This window comes from Mastigoproctus giganteus, chromosome 3 (genome assembly GCF_048544385.1).
Source record: "Mastigoproctus giganteus isolate SK-2022 chromosome 3, ASM4854438v1, whole genome shotgun sequence".
In the NCBI taxonomy this organism is placed as follows: domain Eukaryota; kingdom Metazoa; phylum Arthropoda; class Arachnida; order Uropygi; family Thelyphonidae; genus Mastigoproctus; species Mastigoproctus giganteus.
Window position 1 is genome coordinate 234,377,304 of NC_143577.1, and position 19,412 is coordinate 234,396,715.

The 19,412-nt window shown below is 37.3% G+C and overlaps 1 protein-coding gene across 1 annotated transcript in view; it reads right to left on the reverse strand.

The window, feature by feature from the left end:
* Positions 1-19,412, reverse strand: part of LOC150088856 (peroxisomal acyl-coenzyme A oxidase 3-like) — an 82,518-nt gene that overhangs the window by 50,018 nt on the left and 13,088 nt on the right. Inside the window, exons 2-3 of the mRNA XM_090370943.1 lie at positions 12,336-12,569; positions 6,425-6,499 (exon numbers count right to left, since the gene is read on the reverse strand). Coding sequence (XP_090227069.1) covers positions 6,425-6,499; positions 12,336-12,569 — 309 coding nt within the window. The remainder of the gene's footprint in view (positions 1-6,424; positions 6,500-12,335; positions 12,570-19,412) is intronic.

Below are 19,412 nucleotides of genomic sequence, written 5' to 3' on the forward strand. Positions count from 1 at the left end.
GAAAACATATGGATTTAAAGGAGAAGGCAAAATTTTTTCTAAAAACATTTTAAAAACTATTTTAAGAAAACCAAATAACTTACCTGACCTGGGGTGCTGTCTCCACAATAAAGTCAACTCATACTCATTGGAAGAAAGAGGGTTATTTAGTTTTTGCAACATATATATAATCTGTTCTATCGCAAACTATTATCAAGAATGGGCATATCATACAAGAGAAATATGTTAACTAGTTATCATTTCTCACATGTATGAAATATGTATTTCATTCTTAAACAACCTTCAATGCATTGGTTCAAAGATATTATAGAATTATTGTTGTTTTGATGGACTCTCTGCAATCTCCTTAACCATTTCAGCAGTGAGTTTGCAACATATGTATGGGTCCGCTGCAGTGAATCTTCACTGCAGCAAGTTCTGTAGAGCGATTAAAAAAATATTACTCTGGAATTCTGAAATTTTTCAAAAATGAAAAAAACTTTATGCAGTAAATGCATTAAAACATTAATATACTCTCATTTTGACTTGACTGCCCAACACTAGGGTAAAAATGGTTCAAACATCAAACCAAATTAATAAAATATATATATTTTTTAATTTGAAAATAAAATCTGTCATTATTTACAAAATATTCATTTTTATGCAACAATATCCTCTACAGCTATTTATATTATGTGATCTGCTTTTATCAAATTCTGGATCTGAATTCCACAGACAATCTTCAATTTTGGCATTTGCAAGTCCAAATCAGGAACAGGTGCATTTTCCTCTGATTTTCAAAGCTATTTTTGTGCTGCCATCTGTTAAAAACTGTGTCTACAATTAGTAGATTTCACACTAATTGTAAATACAGTTCTTTACAATCTGTACATTAAAGGAACATAATAATTGAAGTACCCTTCAAAATGCAGATCTATGTATGTACTGACCATAACTCACATACTAATGAAAAGGCTAAATGTGCGAGAGATTACTGACGTTAGTGGAGTCATTGAGTGATTCTTTACGTTGGTTACTGTTTATCTTATTTTTGTTATTTTTTAAAAGAAGGGTTATGGAACAAATTAAAAAAAATTAAATTTACAACCCAAAAAATGCCAAATCCAGATCTTACCCATAGTCATGAGTATGTAACAGTCTAATATACACTCAGTGAGATCACTGAATTGTGACCACCTACCTAATACTGTGTTGGCCACTGTTTGCATGGATAACAGCTACTATTTGCCTAGGCATTGCCACTAGATGTCTGAAGATGTTCATAGAGAACTGTAGTCATGCTGCCTGCAAGGCTTTCCAGTGTCAGAATAGACGATGACTGTGTGTCCATATGTCTCGCCTCAGTTCCCATTCCAAAATATCCCACAGGTGTTCAACTGGATTGAGGTCAGGCGAATTTCGAGGCCAATCAATATGGTTGGCACCTTCACTGTGTTACTCAAACCACTCATGCACAGTGCAGGCCCAATGACATAGCACATTATCATCTGGGAAGATCCTGTTTCTGCCCAACGAAAGTTGCAACATGGCAGGGTGCACATGGTCTCCTAAGAGCTGCAAGTAGATCTCACTGGCAAAATGTTGGTCTGTACCAGGGGAGGTACTAGTTCTTGCCAGCAAAACATGCCCCGTATTACGCAACCACACCCACCTGCCTGGATAGTGGGCACCATACACAATGGGTTCATGGACTCATGTTGCTTGCACCACAGATGTTGGCATGTTACACCATGTATTTGGGCTCATCTGACCAGCACACTCATTTCCAGTCCTCAAATATCCAACCAGCATGTTGTTGACATAGCAGAATTCATTATTGATGATGATCAGCAGAGAAGACAGGTTGTCTGCTGTGGAACCCCATACGTCTGAATGTGCAGCACATCATTATTTGGGAAACTGTTCTTGCATTCCCCGTATTGTATTATGATGTCAACTGTTACACAGTGACCTGAGGTTGAGCCCACACATCGCGCTGAATCCTTTGCTTACCATGAACATCCACCTTGAGTAATCCTTTACAGTTCTTTTGGCAAGAGGTAGTTTGACCTGTTTGACCCCATTCTTTTTACATCTTAATCACAATAAGCTATACGCAACCAACCAACAAGACATGTTGTTTTCAATATGGAAACACGTCATGTTGGGTGTCATGTCTATAACTGCTACTTTATTACTTTGATGTGCATGATCAGATACACATTACCGCTCTCTAGCATACAAAGCTGTTTGGCTTTTTATACTGCGATCTATGCAGCACAATCCATTACTGATGGGGTGGCCACAATTCAGTGATCACTGAGTGTATATAAGTTGTAAAAACAGCCAGCACCCTAGGTTGGTGATGTTCTTGTGTTCTTTCTATCTTGTGAACTCCTTTAACCTTATGTGGTCATCCCAGATATTTAAAAATTGTTTTTAAAATATTAGCATTAGCATTAGCATTAGTAGAGGCATTTGATGCAAGAAAGCAAGCTTATGCAGCATTAGCCAAAAAAAAAAAAAAAAAAAAGTAACATAAATAAATAAAAATAACCACTTCCACTTCACCCCTCTGTTCGTTCGAAATACCTGTCCAGCTGAGCCTTAAACTTATTTAGGCTATCAACTTCCACGACAAGGGATGGAAGTCTGTTCCACCCACCAACCACCCGCTGGCTAAAGGCAAATTTCCGCACATCTATCCTACATCTGTCTTTCCTCAATTTGAATTTATGCCCTCTCAGGTGATTTTTCTGAGCTAGAGGAAGAATCCCATCAGCATTGAGCATGCTCAAACCATTCAAGGCTTTGTACACCTCTATCAGATCACCCCGCTGGTACCTAGTTTCCAGACACTGTAATTTGCAAAACTTAAGCCTTTCTTCGTAAGAGAACCCCTTTGTCCCATTCACCAATCTAGTTGCCCTTCTCTGTACTCGTTCCAGCAGCTCTACATCCTTCCTGAAATGAGGCCTCCAGGCCTGTATACAGTACTCTAGGTGTGGCCTGACCATTGCCTTATACAAGGGAATAATCACCTCCTTATCCCTGCTAGAAAAATTCCTATATATCATTGACAATACACCATGAGCTACTCTTGCAGCTCGTCTGCACTGCTCAGAGAACTTCATATCTGCCTGCACCACCACCCCCAGGTCCCTTTCATTCTCTACCACTGTCAGTGTAGTACCACAGAGTTGATACGTTGCTCTGGGGTTGCTGTTTCCCATATGTAGTACTTTACATTTGTCAATGTTAAACTTCATTTGCCACCTCGAAGCCCATCTGCTCAACCTTTCCAAATCCTGTTGCAGCAGCATAGTGTCAGTAGTGTCCTTGACAACCCTGCCAACCTTCGTATCGTCTGCAAACTTGGACATTAAGCCTGATATACCATCATCAATATCATTTATAAATACAGAAAACAATAAAGGCCCCAATACTGAACCCTGAGGGACTCCACTAATAACATTAGTCCACGATGAGCAGTGTCCATTGATTACCACTCTCTGTCTTCTCCCCCTCAACCACCCCTTTATCCATAGCAGCAACTTGCCTCCAATGCCACACTGCTCCAATTTGTGCAGCAGTCTTCCATGTGCAACAGTATCAAAAGCCTTTCTAAGATCCAAGTATATAATATCAAAGTTATTCCCTGCATCCAGTTCTTTTGTGACTGCATCATAGTATCCAATCAAATTGGTCAGGCAAGACTTCCCCTTAACAAAACCATGCTGTGTCCTAGCTATAACTGAAGTCTTGTCTAGATGATCCTGCAGTGCTTCTTTCACCAGTGCCTCCATTAATTTTCCGGGAACAGAAGTTAAACTCACAGGTCTATAATTACTTGTGTCAGCCTTTGATCCCCCTTTGTGAATTGGGGTCACATTTGCACATCTCCAGTCAATGGGTACCTCCCCTGAGTCCAAGGAAGCTCTCATAATTATGGCTAAGGGTTTGCTTACCTCCTTTGCTGCCTCCTTTAATATAACTGGATAGATCCCATCCACCCCAGGTGCCTTTCTTGTGTTTATCTTCAACAATTTCTCCTCCACTTTGCTCTCAGTTATTACAAGATTCTCTAGCTTACTGCTAGAGTTGAATACACCTCTGGCATTCCCCTCGCTGAATAACTCCTCATGTGTGAATGTCGATGCAAAATATTCATTTAGTTTGTTAGCTACCCGAGCAGGGTCATCAACAGTTGACCCATCGATCTCAAGTGGACCAATCTGATTCATCCCCTTCCTTCTAGAGTTTACATAAGTAAAGAACTCTTTGCTGTTTTTCTTCGCATCCCTTGCCAAGGATTTCTCGTAATCTGCCTTCGCCTGCCTAACCTCCTTTGTAACTTGGTTACAGATCAACTTGTATCTATCATAGGCGTCCGTGTCACGTGTTAATTTGTATGTATCCCATGCATTTTTCTTCTCTGCCATATGCCTTATTAGTTCATCTGACAACCATTTAGGCCTAAACCTTGAACAATATTTCTTAGTTGGTATGTAAAGCCTAGTAGCTTCCACAATAAGTTCTTTGAATGCTTCCCATTTTGAATTTGCTGTTGGCAATATCATCAGTTGATCCCACTGTATAGAATTTAAATACTGTCTCAGTCCATTGTAGTCGCCTTTACGAAAGCAATACCCCTTCCCTTTACCCCTAATGGTAGTTACCTCTTTGAGTAACTCCCACTTCAGCACACTGTGATCACTGCCACCAAGTGGTTCATTTATCTGCAGATTCTTAATGCATGAAGAATCACTACTGATAATCAAATCAAGAGTATTACTCCCTCTAGTTGCCTCCCGAACATGCTGATGTAGAAAACAATCATCCAATAAATCCACAAAAGCCTTGCTACTGTGTGAGTGACCAGCCCCCAAATTCCAGTCAATATCTGGGAAATTAAAATCCCCCATTATAAGACTCTCTGATTTACTGGCCCACTCTATTTCTCCGAACAGTTTCTTATTATACTCATCAGAGTCATTAGGCCTATAGCACACTCCTACTCTCAATTTTGATCTCCCAATGCTTATGTCACACCAAACTGACTCGACACTGCACTGTCCAGCGATGTCGACTGGCTTCACTTCCTTGGATTTTATGTGTTTTTTAACTAATAGCATAACCCCTCCTCCCTTCCTATCCTGTCTATCCTTTCTGTAGACATTGTACTCCCCAAATTCCAGTTCTGCATTTCTTATATCTGTGTGACACCACGTCTCTGAAATCCCCACAATATCTGCCTTTGATGTTTTGAGCAATACCTCAAATTCATCAAATTTATTTACTAAACTCCTAGCATTGGTGTACACACAAGTATACATGCACCTGTTCTTTTTCTTAGCTACCCTAACACAACCCATGTGTTTACTTGTACCCCAATGATTCCCAGCAGTCTCTGAAATATCCTGCATCTTATTTTCCAGGCTGCGGCTCATTCCAATAGAAGCAGTGCAAGAATCACTTTCACCTCTGCCAGTGGCTACTGTTAATCTATTAGTCCTTGTATCCCCCCAATCTAGCAGTTTTCCGACCCACCTAACATTGCCTCGATTTTAAATGTTATTTAAAATATTTTTAAAAAATTAAGATGTTTTTAGAAATTTTTTAAGAATGGTTTTAGGAAAAAAAAAAAAGAAAAAAAAAGGAAAAAAAAATCGGCCTGTCCCTTAAATCCATATGTTTTCAACATTAACTAAAGAATGGAAAAAAATAATTATAATTAATGCAACAATTTCTAATCTTCCTTGAATGTCCTGCAGTCTTTACAGTCACTGCTGATGTGATACACATCAGCAGTGACTGTACCACAAAACATCTGAGCAGTATCTGTAATTATTCTCAACAAGAAATTTGAAAAAAAAAAAAAAAAAAAATAGAGAGAGAGAGGCAGCTTTAAAATCTACACAGGGGTAAAGTTCTTCAATTCTTATAAATTCAGTCCATTCCATTTTGGGCAAGTAATCATTTTAGATATTGTCACATTTTAGGTACCACTACACCCCCATAGTGTTGGATTAATATAAATTACGATAGATTAATTTAAAAATAATCTGCATTTTTATTTTTTACTCCTGCTGCTATATAATATTTCTAACAATGTACTGAATGTCCTGATAATCCACGATTGTTTTACTTAATTTTTTTTTTTCTAAAATAAATTTTCTGTTTTATCTTGTGAACCCTGATCTTATGTGGTCTTTCTCCGGAGAAAGACCACATAAGATCAGGGTTCACAAGATAAAGAGAACAGAAGAACATCACCATATTTAGTAGTCACATAAACTTGAACCATGACTGCTCAAACGTGTACTTCTGTACCCTCATGACTGACCACCTGGCTATGGACATAAAAGAACATCAATTCAAGATATATTCATAAAACTCAAATTCATAAATCGCATTCTGAAAGTCCAAGACATGCAAAACTTACCTCTACTTTGTCTAGGTCTTCAAGAATTTTAGCTTGCTTATTTGTTCCAGCACCTCTCACTACAGCTGCAAAATACTATAAAACAATTTGCAAGTGTGAAAAACTAACTGGGTTTTAGGTGCTATACTTAAAAAGATATTATATAACAGAAAACCTATTAACTGAATCTCTGGTTTAATGATATTTGTAAGAACATACTCCTTGTTATAATTAAGCCACTGACATTTACCAAATTAGTATTAGCAATGGCCAAATTATGCAAGGAAGCAAGCTTATAAAACATCAATAATTAAAAAAATTAACCGGTTCTAAAGGAACTCTCTAAAACATGCACCCCAAAAACACTGACGATGAAAAATAAAAACAATATAAAAACAGGAAACATGCAAGAATTTAAAAAAATATGGAAAGAATATTACCAAACTCTGTTCAAAGGGAAAGGAAAAAACACTCTTGCCTTAGATAATATAAGAGATAAAGCACCTTCGATAACAAAAGAAGTTCAGAAAGCAATTAGCCAAATTAAGAATGACAAGACACCCGGAAATGATGGTATCCAAGCCGAACTATGGAAATTCGGAGGCGATGCAATGTTAAAACACCTCGCACAATTGTTTAATCTAATTTTATTTACAGTTGATATACCAGAAGACTGGAAAAGTGGAATAATAGTACCTATACACAAAAAAGGAGATAAAGAAAATTGTCAGAATTATAGACCCATTAACCTTTTAAACTATATATATAAAATATTTATAAGGATCTTACAAAATAGGATACTAAAAACATATGAAGAAACAATAGGGAAGAACAAGCAGGATTTAGAAAAGGCAGATCAACAATAGACCAAATATTCACACTAAACATCATTGCAGAAAAATATTGGAATAAGAAGAAACCTCTATCTGTGCTTCATCGATTTCAAGCAGGCATTTGACTCTGTAAACAGAGAAAATTTAATGAAGCAAATACAAAAAATCCCACTTGATCATGAAATAATCATGTTTGTAAATAATTTCTATAAAAATACAAGAGTAATAGTAAAATTCACAACCTTAAAACAGAGAAATTTGAAATAGAGAAAGGAGTTATGCAGGGATGCCCTTTATCCCCATATCTATTTAATATCTACCTAGAAGAACTAATGAAATCAATTGAAGAAAAAAAGAGGCACAATAATAAATGGAAAAAATATAAACCACATAAAATATGCAGATGATATTGTGAATTTAACAGAAACCAAAGAACAACTAAAAGAAATATTAACAAACATCGATAAAGCAAGCAACAATTATGGAATTAACATTAATATAAATAAAACCAAAGTAATGCAAATTGGAAAAAACATAGAAGACATAAACATCCAAAATCAACAAATAGAACAAGTACAAGAATTGTATACCTGGGCTCTCTAATAACCGGAAACCTAAGTAATATTGACCAAATTAATCACAGACTAAACATCGGATGGACAAACATAAACAAACTCAAAAACATATGGAAGAGCAATAAAATCTCAAATAGTCTAAAAATTAAACTATATGAAGCTGCATCATACCCACAGCAACTTATGGATCAGAGAATTGGAGAATAAATAAGAAAGAAAGGCAAAAAATAATGTCATTTGAAATGAGATGTCTAAGGAAAATCAATAAACCAAATTGGAGAGAACATAAAACTAATGAACAAGTAAGGAGAGATCTAAATTTTGAACGCAGAATAATAGAGTAGATCTACAAAAAACAACTTCAGTGGTTTGGACACGTGAACCGGATGAAACAACACAGACTGCCTAATGTAGTACTGACAGGAAGAATTGGAGATAAGAGACCAACCAGGAAGACCCAAAAGAGAATGGCTCCAATGCCTAAAAGAAAACACAGGCTTTCAGAGTTATCAACAAATGATGCAAGAGATCGACAACAATATCTAAATAGGGACTCAACCCATGCCAAATGGAAGAGTGGAATGATGATGAATAAAAAAAAATAATAATTGCCCAATTCATTTATCGTTCCCTTCTAATAATGTGTCGAATCCTAAAATTTTATTCAAACTGTCCACTTCTACAACACAAGGTAGATTAACTATACTAATTATCTTTCTTAAAATGATGTCATATATCGAGATCATGTATTAAGTTTACAAAATTTACTTTCTTGATAATAAACTTTTGCCAACAGTAAATTTTATTATGAAACTGCAATGTTAAATGGTAGCAGAGTAGTGAAAATATTCTTATCAACACTAAAAGTATTTTTTTATCATTTATAGTTATATTTGAAGACTATAAATAACATTACAGTAAATTACATACAAACTTAACAATTGTGTCTTTGAGTAAAAGTGATATAAACAGCAACAAATTTTTGAATAGCTGGAATCATTAAAGACAATTACAGATTCCAACCAAATTCAAAAATTCTGACCCAAAAGAGTTGTTGAAACTAATATGCGATCATAATTTAATAAACATAGTACTAAATATTGTAATTGCATTGCAAATAGTTTTGACTCTTCCTATTTTAGCTGAAACTGGAGACAAAGGTCTTTTTTAAAATTAAAATTCACCAAGAATTATTTAGTATTTACGCTGCTTCAGGAAAGGCTTAGTAATCTGGATATCAATATAAAGAGATATTTTGAAAAAAAAAACACCGATATGGATGATAGCTGAAGAATTTGCATTAGCTAAAGCAAGAAAAATTATCATGTAAAATCATAGTCACAATACTCCTATTATATTTTGCATTTTAGAGTGTTTTATTGTGATAGTAAGTTACAGTATTTTGAAATAATAAAAAAAATGTAAGGTTTTTTAAAAATGTTTTTCATTCATTATTTCAAAAATTACATTTTTAAATTTATATGTAGGCAGAGATAACTCTAGGACCATGCCTGTAGGGATAAGGTTGACACACATGGCTGAGTTTTGATATCACAAAATCTTTAAAAATAGTGCTTCCAAATATTGACTCAAACAAATTCTAGTTAAAAAAAAAAAAAACACTATAAATATGACTGTGTAGGACTCTGCACGATAACCTGACTTTTCAACTCATCCTTTCTATTTCATATAGATTTTCATTTCCTAAAATGATCATGTTATAATTTTTTCATTAACATGATAACCTTCTCAAGAAATAATAATTTTTAGAGAAATTCTATAAAAGCACACTCACTTCAATGACAGTAACAACATGAAGAATTAGAGCTGCATTTTAATAGTCCATCATTGAATATGACATGTATAACATAACACTGGCTGATTTCATATAGACGTAAATTCTCTGGAAGGCAGATCTGTCTCTATGAACAGATGGCAAAGTGACTTCTAGGGAATTCTAGCCATGAAGGGGGGAGGAAACAGTATGTGGTATGTCAAAATTGCATACAACAAACATAAGAGCACATTCTACAGCTAAAAATAAGGAAAAAAGTTCCTATAATGTTTAATATCTCTTTATTTCAGAGATATTAAACATTAACCAAATTATAAAACAAAAAAAAAAAAAAAACTGAAATATACCTCTGAAAGGAAAACATTTAAAGTAGCTATTCAAAATGACTTTCATTTTGTTCAAAGTGACGAGTCCACAATTCCCTGGAATGTCATGTCATTTACAACATGAAAAATGCCAAATCATGAGTACCCATAGTCGTGAGTATGTAACAGTTTAATATACATTCAGTGAGATCACTGAATTGTGACCACCTACCTAATACTGTGTTGAGCCACCATTTGCATGGATAACAGCTGCTATTTTCATAGGCATTGACTTAATAGTTTTGGCAGCTTCCAAAAAAACATGATTTCTCAGTTTTCTTTGTGTGGTAATACCTGTAGAATAAGTCATAGATTGTGGTGGTCACTGTACAAGGCCATTCCAATCAATCCACTGGTTATTGTGCTCCATATTTAATAAGTTAGAAACATCATGAGAAAAGTGGGCTGATACACTACAGTGAATAAATTGCATCCTCTGCTGGTCTTCAAGGGGTACATTTTCCAATAGTTTCCACAAATTGTTCCCCAGAAATGAAGGTATGCCATTCCCGAAAGCCTTGTTGGTAAAAAATAGGGACCAATAATGCTGTCCCCAAGAGCATCACATTGAAAATTAAAGGTAAGAGGGGCATTCAAAAAGTTTTGTGAAATGCATATTATAGATTTAGGTACAAAAGTACAAATAGACATAGTAATAGTAGCAGGAGATAATCTGTACAAAATTTCAGCTATATAACTTATTCTGTTTTTTTTTTTTTTGGCAGGTGCAATTGTGAAGCCTGCTGACAATCAAGCCAAACCGGAAAAATTTGAACAGCGAGCAGTTATAAAATTCCTAACAAAAGAGAATGTGGAATTATCTGAAATCATTTAGCATTTGAACAATGTATATGGTGAATCTACTCCATCAGAGTGTACAATCCAGAGGTAGTTTATTGAATTTAAGCATGGCTGAGACAGAATTAAAAGTGACCCAAGGAATGGGCAGTCAGCAACAGCCCAAAATGAGGAAATGGTCAACAAGTGGCATAAGTCAGTTATGAAAGACCATAATATGAAGTAAAGATTAGCCCTGGGTCAGTACATGCACTCCTACATGTGTAGCTACGCATGACAAAAGTATCTTTCTGTGGGGCTCCAAGAATGCTGAGTGATAGTCACAAAGAGGAAAGAGTGAACATTCCCAGTCTCTTTTGGAGTGTGCCACTTCAAATGAAGACTTTTTTTGCCTGAATTGTTACCACTGATGAATATTAGGTTCGCTATTTTGATCCAGAATCTAAAGTTGCCACCATACAGTGGCAACATGCTGGTTGCCTACTCCTAAAAAAAATTCAAAGTGCAAGCCTAAGCTGGGAAGATTCCGTTGACAGTCTTCTGGAATTGTTCTGGAGTATTGCTCAGTGATTTCCTTTAAAAGGGCAAAACTGTGAAGGGGAGATACTCCATGGATCTATTAACTAAATTACGAAAAAACATCAAGCAGCAGTGATGAGGAATGCTGTCCCAAGGAGTGCTGTTGCTGAATGATAATGTCTTACTCACAAATGAACTGACAGAAACAACAGTAGCCAAACTGGGGTTCAAGTCTTTGCTGCATCCACCATATTCACCTAATATGGCCCCATCTGACTTTTTTTTTTTTATTTGTTTGTAAATTTGAAAAAGCATCTTTGTGGGATGCATTTTGTGAATGATAAACATCTGAAACATGCAGTGACTGAGTGGTTTCACGAGAAAAATACAGACATCTACAAGGAGGGGATTTTCAAGTTGAAACACAGATGGGAAACACGCATAGCTGTGAGTGGAAACTACATAGAGAGGTCTGAACATGCTGAACAGAATTTCATGAGTATGAGATTACAGGAACTATATGTTTGACAAAACTTTCTGAATGATCCTCGTCTATTGATAATGAGCATTGACAATTATATATGGGTTTTCTCTGGACTAGTACGAATGCTTCAAGGACTGGGAATTCCAATTCCTGTAAAATTTCCTTTCTGATTACCTGTAAAGGTAATCTGAAATGAAATTTTACTAAAGATATTTAAATTTTCAGCATTATATCCATTATCTACTGTATAGTATTTTATGCTGGATTTCAAAAGGGAGCAACAAAAACAACATCAAACAAATGCTATTATAAGTGTTATTACAATATAACATATAAGCATTTTGCAGTACTCACTCATTTTCTTTTAAAATAAAAATGGTTAGCTCTGAATTCCACGGTCATATACATATGTTTTTAAGCAATTATATTAAAGGGATTTCTTTATGGACAATTAAATGTTTAATGCTAACTCCTGATTGCTCCTTTTATGTATGCTATTATTATTTTATTTGATTTTTTTTTTAGAAAAAGCAAATTCTCATGTCATATTTGAAATACCTCACCCCAAAAGCCAAAGTCCTTTTAATTCCAAGAGACCAGTCAAACATTCCAACACAACAGTTAAGATAGTGGTTTAAAATAGGTTTTTCAAGCATCAGGTCAAGAGGTAGAAAATCATATTCTAGCAGCCGTTTCATTCTTTGGAAACAGACATGATGTTCTTCTTGCCACAGCCTTTCCTGTGCAATATGCTGTTTAAATAATGGATCAGCTTCCAAAGTATTCCAGACATTTTTCTGTAAATATATAATTTTGAAATTATTATGGAACTTATTTGCTAATGTATATTATAATCAATACAGTAAGTACAAAGTTCTTAAGTTTTAATAACCTCTTTATATAATATCAAAAGATGCATGCATCTTTAACACTATCTGGTAGTGTATATATTTCAAGTGGTTAGCCAACTCACCTCCACAAAATGGAAAAGCTTTTGACTTATCTACATTCTTCCATATCTATATTTATTAATTGATTTGTGACTCATAAGGGAGTGCACAGAAATGCCCTTTCCCCATTTCTGCAGCCTTGCAGTATGCAAAAGGCAGGTGGAGGTCTACAAGTTGCACATCTTGCTGTGAAAGCTGTCATTACAAAAGCACTTGCATGAAATGCTGGTGTGCTTTTGTAATTTAACTATTCATAATGCATTCAGTAGAAAATGAAAATTTTATGAATTGACAAAATTTCTGGGTATGACAAACACATTGTTATGTTACATTGCATTTATACAATCCTCAAATAAGAGTGTTCCTTGTGCTTAGCCCATACACACATATCATATATACTGTGTACTTTTTACACTTCAGATTATAATTAAACACTTTAATTAAAATAAAATTCTACATCTCTAGAAATTGTTATACTGTACTCTGTATTAGTACTGTCGTCACTTAACCCCAGATGGAAGAGCAAACAACTCAACTCAGTTCCTCCATCTGTATTTCCATCCTCACCATCATGGAGTCATTCATCATCCACTTGTTAATAAGACACATTACGTGATACGGAAGTTGTTTGTATAAAGGGAACTCGTAGAAAACACTAGATACCGAAAAAAAAATATATATAACATAACTGTTTTGAGATATAACTTAAGGATTTAATTTTTGTTTTGAATTTTATTGAATTAAATCGGAATCATGACTCTGACCAGAGCAGCGAAGCAAAAGGCTCAAGCTAATGGGAGTGCTGTGGTTCAGGGGAGAACTGAGGGGGGCAGTTGCCCTCTGAATCACAGTCTATTAAAATGCACTGTTTGCTTGATGTTTGCGGAGCAGTCGGGTACGGGACATGATACTGCCAAGGGGGATGTCTTTGTGTGTGCACGATGTAAGGAGTGCAAGGAAATCAGACGACAACTCAGCGTTGTTATGGGCCTTTATGAGAGCTTGAAGGACAGGGTGGATGCCCTCGAAGAAAATAAATTGAGGGGCCCATCAAGCTCTCAGCTGCCCACATCAACGCCAGAGCTTGCACTTGGTCATCAGGCAACACAGAAGCAGCCCCCTAGGCAGAATGCGCTGGTCCCACAGGAACTAGTAGTTGTTGGTGACTCTATTGTCAGGGAAACGGGGAACATACTTTGTAAAAAGGATAGGTGGAATAGGACCAGGGTATGTCTGCCAGGGGCAAAGGTTGATGATGTTGTAGAGCGGATATCATCTTTTAAGGGCACAAAAGGTGATATAGTTGTACACGTTGGCACTAATGATATTAAGAGTAGGAGACCGGCGGAATTACTTAGCAAGTACAGGTCACTGTTGAAAAAAAGCCGTGAATTAGGGTTGAACTTGAAAGTGTCTGCAATTCTGCCCAGACATGATAGGAGGGAGTATATGATGAGAGCCTTGTCGATCAATTCGGCCCTGGAGGGATTGTGCAAGGCTCAAGGGGTAGAATTTTTTTCAGCCTGGACTGTACTTGTTAACAGGAGAGATTGCTTCTACAGGGATGGGATACACTTAAATAGAAAGGGTGCAAGAATTTTTGCTGATGCTGTCGAGGCAGTGTTAGGTGGGTTGGAAAATTGCTAGTTGGGGGGGGATACAAGGACTAATAGGTTAACAGTAGCCAGTGGCAGAGGTGGAAGTGATTCTTGCACTGCTTCTATTGAAATGAGCAGAAGTCTGAAAAACAAGATGCAGGATATTTCAGAGACTGCTGGTAGTCATTGCGGTACAAGTAAACACATGGGTTGTGTTAGGGTAGCTAAGAATAGAAACAGGTGCATGTATACCTGAGTGTACACCAATGCTAGGAGTTTGGTAAATAAATTTGATGAATTTGAGGTATTGCTCAAAACATCAAAGGCAGATATTGTTGGGATATCAGAGACGTGGTGTCACACAGATATAAGTAATGCGGAACTGGAATTTGGGGAATACAATGTGTATAGAAAGGATAGACAGGACAGGAGGGGAGGAGGGGTTATGCTATTAATTAAGAAACACATAAAGTCCAAGGAAGTGAAGCCAGTCGACATCGATGGACAGGGCAGTGTCGAGTCAGTTTGGTGTGACATAAGCATAGGGAAATCAAAATTGAGAGTAGGAGTGTGCTATAGGCCTAATGACTCTGATGAGTATAATAAGATATTGTACAGGGAAATAGAGTGGGCCAGTAAATCAGAGAGTCTTATAATGGGGGATTTTAATTTCCCAGATATTGACTGGAATTTGTGGGTTGGTCACTCGCACACTAGCAAGGCTTTTGTGGATTTATTGGATGATTGTTTTCTACATCAGCATGTTCGTGAGGCAACAAGAGGGAGCAATACTCTTGATCTGATTATCAGTAGTGATTCTTCATGCATTAAGAACCTGCAGATAAATGAACCACTAGGTGGCAGTGATCACAGTGTGTTGAAGTGGGATTTACTCAAGGAGGTAACTACCATCAGAGGTAAAGGGAAGGGTTTTTGTTTTCGTAAAGGCGACTATGATGGTCTGAGACAGTATTTAAATTCTATACAGTGGGACCAACTGATGATGTTACCAACAGCAAACTCAAAATGGGAAGCATTCAAGGAACTAATCTTGGAGGCTACCAGGCTTTACATACCAACTAAGAAATATTGTTCAAGGTTTAGGCCTAAATGGTTGTCAGATGAACTAATGAGACATGTGGCAGAGAAGAAAAATATGATAGATATAAGTTGGTCTGTAACCAAGTCACAAAGGAGATTAGGCAGGCAAAGGCAGACTATGAAAAATCCTTGGCAAAGGATGCAAAGAAAAACAGAAAAGAGTTCTTTACATACTTGAACTCGAAAAGGAAAGGGATGAATCAGATTGGTCCACTGGATATTGATGGTTCAACAGTTGAGGATCCTGCTCAGGTGGCTAACAATCTAAACGAGTATTTTGCATCTACATTCACGCATGAGGAGTTATTCAGGAAGGAGAATGATGTAGGTAAAGTAAACATTGGCAGTGAGCTGGATGATTTTGTAATAACTGAGAGGAAAGTGGAGGAGAGATTGTTGAGGATAAACATAAAAAAGGCACCTGGGGTGGATGGGATCTATCCAGTTATATTAAAGGAGGCAGCAAAGGAAGTATGCAAACCCCTAGCCATAATTATGAGAGCTTCTTTGGACTCAGGGGAGGTACCCATAGACTGGAGATGTGCAAATGTAACCCCAATTCACAAAGGAGGATCAAAGGCTGACACAAGTAATTATAGGCCTGTTAGTTTAACTTCTGTTCCAGGTAAATTAATGGAGGCACTGGTTAAAGAAGCACTGCAGGATCATCTAGACAAGAATTCAGTTATAGCTCAGACGCAGCATGGTTTTGTTAAGGGCAGGTCTTGCCTGACCAATTTGATTGGATACTATGATGTAGTCACAAAAGAACTGGATGCAGGGAATAACTTTGATATTATATATTTGGATCTTAGAAAGGCTTTTGATACTGTTGCACATGGAAGACTGCTGCACAAATTGGAGCAGTGTGGCATTGGAGGCAAATTGCTGCTATGGATAAGGGGATGGTTGAGTGGCAGAAGACAGAGAGTGGTAATCAATGGACACTGCTCAACGTGGACTAATGTTATTAGTGGAGTTCCTCAAGGTTCAGTGTTGGGTCCGTTGTTGTTTTCGGTGTTTATGAATGATATTGATGATGGGATATCAAGTTTAATGTCCAAGTTTGCAGATGATACAAAGGTTGGCAGGGTCGTTAAGGACACTACTGACGCTATGCTGCTGCAACAGGATCTGGAAAGGTTGAACAGATGGGCTGAGAGGTGGCAAATGAAGTTTAACATTGACAAATGTAAAGTACTACATATGGGAAACAGTAACCCCAGAGCAACGTATCAACTCTGCGGTACTACACTAACAGTGGTGGAGAATGAAAAGGACCTGGGGGTAATTGTGCAGGCAGATATGAAGTTCTCTGAGCAGTGCAGACGAGCTGCAAGAGTAGCTCATGGTGTCTTGTCAATGATATACAGGAATTTTTCTAGCAGGGATAAGGAGGTGATTATTCCCTTGTATAAGGCAATGGTAAGGCCACATCTTGAGTACTGTATACAGGTGTGGAGGCCTCATTTCAAGAAGGATGTAGAGCTGCTGGAACGGGTACAGAGAAGGGCAACAAGATTAGTAAATGGAAGAAAGGGTTGCTCTTACGAAGAAAGGCTTAAGTTTTGCAAATTACAGAGTCTGGAGACTGGGCACCGGCGAGGTAATCTGATAGAGGTGTATAAGGCTTTGAATGGTTTGAGCATGCTCAATGCCAATGGGATTCTTCATCTTTCTCAGAATAATCACCTCAGAGGGCATAAATTCAAATTGAGGAAGGACGGATGTCGGATAGATGTGCGGAAATTTGCCTTTGGCCAGCGGGTGGTTGGTTGGTGGAACCGACTTCCATCACTTGTTGTTGAAGTTGATAGCCTAAACAAATTTAAAGCTCAACTGGACAGGTATTTCGAACGAACGGAGGGGTGAAATGGGAGTGGGTTTTTTTTTTTTTTTGGCTGATGCTGAATAAGCTTGCTTTCTTGCATCATATGCCTCTACTAATGCTAATGCTACATTCATTATAACAATCAATCCATTTTTTTTTTTAAATTGTTTGTTTGTTTGTTTATTCCTTCCATTGTCGTTCCCTTGCTAATTATATATTATTCTTTTCTCAACCTCTTTGTATCTCAATTTTAATTATCTCTACACTGATATGATGTTGATTTAGTAGTAGCAAATGATGCAAGAAAGCATGCTTATACAGTATAAGCCAAAAAAAAAAAAAAAAACCATTCTCCCCTCCAATAGTTTGCCTAGTTCTTCCTTGAAAATCAAGCTATCCACTTCCACAACAACAGATGAAAGTTTGTTCCAGCAATCAACCTCCCACTGGCTAAAGGGAAGCTTTTGCATGTCTATTCTGCAACCATCCTTCTTGAATTTATGCCCATGCCTCATGGGTGTAGTCTGAACAAGAGTCCCATCAGCAATGAGCTTGCTCAATTCTCTCAAAGCCTCAATCAGATCTCCTCGCAGGTGCCTAGTCTCTGAACAGTGCAAATCACAGAACCCAAGCCTTTCTTGGTAAGAGCATCCCTTTATTCTTCTCATCAATCCTCTTGCCCTTCTCTGTACCCATTCTAGCACCTCTACATCCCTCCTGAAATGAGGGCTGCAGACTTGTATGCAGTACTCAAGATGTAGCCTGGCCATTGCCTAATATAATGGGATAATCACTTCTTATCCCTGCTAACAAAATTCAAATATATTTCATTGACAAAACCCCCAAGCTGTCCTGGCAGCTTGTCTGCACTGCTCAGAGAACTTCATAACTGACTGTACAATTAACCCCAGGTCATTTTCATTTTTCACTATCCTGAGTACCAATGGGTAGTACCACATAGCTGGTACTTTTCATTTGTCAATGTAAAACTTCAACTGCCACTTTTCAGTGCATCTGCATAATTTTTCTAGATCTTGTTGCAGTAGCATTCCACCATTACTGACATTAACGACCCTGTCAAACTTTGTATCATCTGTATGTATCACTAGTGCAGATCCCCCAGAAATCTGGAACACACACTTTGTGTGCCCAGTGCCAAAACATAAGCATCCGAAGGGCTACAGGCCAATCGCCATCAGCTGTGAATTCCTGAAACCCGTAAAGAAGGCCATTAAGCCAGCACTTACAGAACATTGCTTCAACCACAGGCCTCCCTACCTCCACGCAGTAATCAAAGGCAGGTCTACTAGTACCCACCTGATTGACACACAAGAATAGAGAGAACCCTCAGCAGCTAAGCGCAACTTGATGTCATCTTCGATGTAAAAGCAGCATATGACCATGTCAGTATTGATGCATTAATACATATCTTGGAGAACTATTTCAACATGACTGGTAATGCTCTACAAATTTTACAAGCACTTCTAAAACACAGACAGCTTCTAATCATTCATCAAAACTATCAATATAGGTACCTGGTCACTAGAGGAGTACCACAGTCAGGGGTCCTTTTCCCCGTTACTGTTTGCTGCAGCCCTTGAACCCTTCCTTGCATCACAATAGGACTTTGTCTTATGCAGACGACATTAAATTCTACATAACATCATCTAATCCTAATCGAGCAGCTACCGTCAATAAACTGACCAATCAAAAAATACAACTAGAAATGTATCTAGACTCAATCAGTCTAGAACTTAATCACGCTAAATCAGCCCAAATGACCTTTACAGACAAAAGGTTAAGGAACATTATACAAATCCGTATTGAAGGGGAATCTGTAGCAAAAGTCATCTCACATAAGGACTTAGGCTTAATGTGGGATGAGGACCTCACATTTCAGCAGCATCTAAGCATCACCAAAATGAAAACCTATGCAGCAATGTGGCTACTACGCCAAGAGCTCACAGGATTATATAATCTTCAGCTAATCATCTGATATGTCCAACGCTGCCTTTATCCTATTTCATTATATTCCTCCATCATCTGGTCCTCAGAGCCCAAAACCCACTTCATCAAATTTTTCGGGTTAGAGTACTGGATCCTTAAATGGCTTAACAGAATAACAGGGAGACAGTATACCATCTCTAGACTGGTGCTCTA